The following is a 5,024-nucleotide window of genomic DNA, read 5'->3' on the forward strand; positions in this document are numbered from 1 at the left end:
CATGAGACAAAGTATATGTGAACTGCTGTATGAAAAGTGAATTTACTCTGTAAATCTTCACCCAAATCCTAATTAAAAAAAAAAAGAAAGATGGCAATAACCTAAATGCCCATCAATGGAGGAAAAGAACAACAAACTAGGGTACATGCAATAATGGAATACTATGCAACATTAAAGAATAATGATGAATCTGTGAAACATCTCATGCCATGTATAAACTTAGAGGCCATTAGGCTGAGTGAAGTCAGTCAATCACAAAAGGGCAAATTTGTATGAGATCACTATTGTAAAAAGTCAAGAAATATTCCTTGATGGTTACTAGAGGTGGGTGGGGACAGTAGGGTAAATCACTAACTAGAGGGTAGAGACCAATTCCAACTCACAGCATCCCCCACTAGGTTTTTAAGACTGTAAGTCTTTACAGGAGCAGACTTTTTCATCTGTCTTCTGTGGAGTGGCTGGTGGGTTTGAACCAGTGACCTTCTGATTAGCAGACAAATGCCTTAACCACTATACCACCAAACTCACTCTCATCGCCACAGAGTCATTTCCGACTCGTAGTGATCCCTCCTTGAGTTTCTGAGATGGTATCTCTATAGAAGTAGATTGCCCAGTCTTCCTTCCAAGGAGTGGGTGGTGGGTTTGAACTGCCAGCTTTCAAGTTAGCAGTCAAATGCCTTAGGCACTATGCCACCACAGATCCTACTATACCACCAGAGCACCTTAATTAAAGGAAAAGCAGGGAAATAAAGAGGATTCAGCTCACCTGTGTTTGCCATATGCTCATCGGCATTTAATCCATTTTCTAGACGCATTGGTGGCACCACAACAGTACAAACAGCTGGTTTGTTTTTTGTGTCAGTAGAGGTTACCAGGTCTGTGTTCTGATGAGTGTTCTCCACAAAACTGCTCTCTGCAAATGGACTGTCATGTCCTGAAGACTCTGACGTGGGAGAGCCATCCACAGTATCACAACCACTTTCTTGTTCTTCATCTGACATACTACATCAAGAAAGCAGTTATGAGAACTATTTTTCCCACCAGTAATCAAAAGTTAAATAATAATGATCTTAATCAGTTCTCTTTCTAATTATACCTTCTCCCTTGTCCAATAACATTTTTTCAAAGAATTCCTAGAGCCTCACATTAATTCACATAATTTTCAGACTACTAATTCTAATTCTGTCCTATTCACAACATGCTTTTGTCCTTGAATTTCCTCTCCTTTCCTTTTCCACTTGATCCATAATAGCTATTCATAAAATTACCAATTCTGGATAATTTCATCAAGACACTATTTGGGATAATTTAAATGAAATGTACAAACATATAAGCATGTGACTTGGATATTTCAGATTAAATTCTAATGTGCCTTTCGTGATAATTTGGATTCCTTAGTCAGTTATATGAAAGGTCTTCCTTACCTCTCTCATATTTCTCTTCTCTTGCTTACCCCCTCAGGCCCTGACAATCTCTCTCTCCTTGTGATTTCTGTTTTAACTACTTATCTCATACTTAAAAAAAAAAATTACAGCTTTAATTATGTATCTCATACTTAACAAGCTGAAGCAATATGCAATCTCTCTTCTATATATATGTTTCAACTTCCAGACATTATAGCAACATGTAAGAAAAGGGTATGGCAAACTTCTTTATATCCTCCATAAAGCTCTGATTTTAAATATTTGATACCCTATATCCTGACTAAGCAAAAAAGAAGCCACATGTATAAAATTAAGACCTGAAAATTTCAGGTAAGTTGCCTGAAATTTTTTTTTTTTGGAAAAAAAAATCCAATACACAAGCTAACAGGCTAAAATCAAATGTACTTCACTGAAATTGTTTGGGATTTCATTTGTTAATTTGTAGTACATTGTGCTGGTTAAGAGAAGCTTACTGTTTTAGTGGCCATGCATGTCTCTGACCAAAAGGATGGCAAGGAAGATGAAACCATGCTAATCAATCATCAATGGGAGAATAAAATCATAGTGGATATCCTAATGTCCACAGGCCAGTAAGTATATCATCAAGCGAACCATTCCTTTATTATTTTGCTAAAGTATGTATATATTAGGGGAGCTCTGCTAATTCCAAAATTAAGTACAATGGTAGTCTGCCATGCTGAAATTGATAAAGTGGCTTTTTCACTCTTTCAAAAACAAGTGATTTTTTTAGACCCCCAATTTCACAATCAGAGCTATTATAAAAAAATACAGAAAATGACTACTTTAATTCTATGTTTTTAAAAAGTAATCTAGTTAAAAAATTATGTTCAAATGAGAAATCACTGTGGTAAACTGGCAATTGTTAATTTAAACAATAACAAAAAGAAATCATAGGCTTTTTCATAAGCTTAATATTTTATTACAAACTGCTGTTAAAATTCCTTTACCTGTTCGGTCTCTTACAAGGGGATGGGCTGAAAGGCCCTGAGGAGCTGGTGCTCAGAGTACTATCAGGACTACTTAATGAACACATCCGATCAATATTCAAAGTGCTCTGGCAAGCTTCACAATCTAGACTCCCTTTACATCTAATAGAAGAAGGAGGGGGAAACACACATCAAAAATTAGAAGACTACGCAAGTAGCCCAAATTTACATTATTCAATTTAGGACACAAAATATAGTTTTTGAACCTTCACTTGTTCAAAATGACCTCCTACAGACAAAAGTTTAAATTTGAATTTTGGAAAGCTGCTATAATAATCATGCTATTAAATACTATTTAGGACGTTCCCTCTGTCTAAAATCTGATTTGAAAGTTTTATTCCAGAGGACATCAATGCACAAGAAATGAGTCACAGAAATTTTTTCCACTTCACCAAAGGACATCAGCATAAACACAAGACTGCATGTGTGGCACACTTACTCTCGGAGTGAATGTCTCTGCGATGTATCCTCCTCATCGGTGTCACTGCTGATAGTGATCACACTCACGGCAGGACTTGGGGAATCAGCAATGATGATGGTTTGCCGCTGTTTGTCTGAACCTGATGAATCTGAGTCCTGTCTGACAGATGTTTCACAACAATTCCTTGTCTCTCCTTCTGACTTATGATTGTCCTGTGTTTCTATACAACTTACTTCCTCGGCTTCTTTCCCATTTATTATCTTTGGAGAAATAAATGCTGAATGGGGGACATTGGTATTCTGCAATGAGTTACTCCTGCAACCAAAGGAAACAGGTGTACTGTCTATAATCAATACACATATATGGTATTTTTCTAAAATTTGTTCAGTTGGACAACATGAACCTTCACTTGTTCAAAATCATGTATTAAAAAATTCTAAGTTTTTGTGAGATACAGAAATATCAATACAGATTGCATTTACATACATTCAAATGGTCACATTTCTTAGGGGCATAAATGTGATATTGGATGTCTAAAATTGCTACAGTATAGGTAAATAATAAATCAAAAGGGCAATAAAGACAATCTTACCAACTGAAAGCATTTATTTCCTCTCTTCCTGGCTCCCATTCCATTAGTTTTACCAAAATACCTCTGAGAAATTGAGAAGGGAGCTGGCTTAGTGTTTGCAGCAAGGCTATCAAAGAGGCTATTTTGAATACAATAGAGTGACCCTCTAGTGTACATGCAAAATTTATTTTAAAGATCAATTCTCAAAATGCAGAGCAAAGTTAACATTAGCAGTACTAACCTGTTCTGGCACAGCTTATTTTTCTTGGAAGTGGCAGGCTGAGGCCAGACAACATGTGCAATGCCCACACTAATTGGCTGAGGGGCAGATAAAGTTATCTGATTGGTTAGCAGAGGTTGCGGCATCACTGAATTATAATGACTGCTGTGTGAAATCATTTTCCTAGGGAGAAAGTTCAGAAAATTTGAATCCTTTCTTTATGAAGATCTATCCTGCAAGCTAGTCACAAAGAAGTATGTTTTTCAAAATTTTATTTTCAATTTACCCCCAGTCTCCAAGCCTTTGTGAACCAGCCACACCCTCAGAAGTCAGTGTAGTAGTAGCAGGAGCCATGGGTGTTATCTGTTGCCAGGCAGGTACCAGCATCTGCTGTGTTCTACCAGACCATGTCTGCTGCATCAAAAACAAAACTAGTAAGTGATAAGTAATTCATCTTAATTACATCTTAAACTAAAAATATATTAAAGTAACAATCAACTAATAATTATAAAAAGTCAAGGCAATAACCTACAAAGGATCAAATTCCCATCCAGGTCATTTTCATGTTTTCCAATAGCACAGGCTGATAGATCCCAATGGACTAGTACCCCTACTTATGTGTGAGTAGGATAGTACATATGCAAAAGCAGAATTATTACCAACCTGAGAAAGAACGCCTGGTCGGATCTGTAGCGGCTGCACAGCTGGGGCCTGAGTTACAAGTGGAACTGAATTATCTACCCTTATTGAATAACTAGTGGGTTTACCATGCGTTGCAGGAATACCTGTGAAATAGAAAAAGAACAGTTCTCAAATGAAATAAAATTGCTCCTCTGATTTAACTTATAAAAACTATTTTCAATTTTAAAAATTGCTTAAATTCTGATAAGGATTTTAAAACTACTTCTTGCATACAATTTTCATTAAACTAACAAAGCAATTTATTAGGATTGGTGGCACATCATTCCAAAAAAACTGTTATAAAGCTAATCTTTCTACCATTTTGAAATGCATACAACAAAGCTGAAGCATTTCATTTTTTGAAACTCATTTCCTTTTAAAATTTGCTGTTGTAACTTTATTTTCCTTATCAAATAGTTCTATCACTATGATGAAGGACACGGGAAGGTTAATCTGATCACCTAGCAGGGTGAATGCACTTTTTTTTAAAGAAAAAAAAAAGCCAATGTTTGCCCTGGAGAAGGATGTCATGCTTGGTAGGGTGGAGGGTCGATGAAAGAGGGGGAGGCCTTCAACGAGATGGATTACACGGTGGCTGCGATCATGGGCTCAAGTATAGCAGGGATTGTGGGGCTGGCACGGGATCGGGCAGTGTTTCGTTCTGCTGTGCATGGGGTCGCTATGAGTCGGAAACGACTCG

General features: G+C 36.9%; 1 protein-coding gene across 1 annotated transcript in view; it reads right to left on the bottom strand.

Annotated features, from left to right (window-relative positions):
- Positions 1–5,024, bottom strand: part of HIPK3 (homeodomain interacting protein kinase 3) — a 100,605-nt gene that overhangs the window by 9,874 nt on the left and 85,707 nt on the right. Inside the window, exons 8-14 of the mRNA XM_042781303.1 lie at positions 4,307–4,428; positions 3,930–4,057; positions 3,665–3,826; positions 3,445–3,507; positions 2,871–3,167; positions 2,393–2,533; positions 767–1,002 (exon numbers count right to left, since the gene is read on the bottom strand). Of these exons, the coding sequence (XP_042637237.1) occupies positions 767–1,002; positions 2,393–2,533; positions 2,871–3,167; positions 3,445–3,507; positions 3,665–3,826; positions 3,930–4,057; positions 4,307–4,428 (1,149 nt within the window). The remainder of the gene's footprint in view (positions 1–766; positions 1,003–2,392; positions 2,534–2,870; positions 3,168–3,444; positions 3,508–3,664; positions 3,827–3,929; positions 4,058–4,306; positions 4,429–5,024) is intronic.

Source organism: Orycteropus afer, unplaced genomic scaffold, assembly GCF_000298275.1.
Source record: "Orycteropus afer afer isolate SDZICR_OR568_19922 unplaced genomic scaffold, OryAfe1.0 scaffold00103, whole genome shotgun sequence".
Classification (NCBI taxonomy): Eukaryota; Metazoa; Chordata; class Mammalia; order Tubulidentata; family Orycteropodidae; genus Orycteropus; species Orycteropus afer.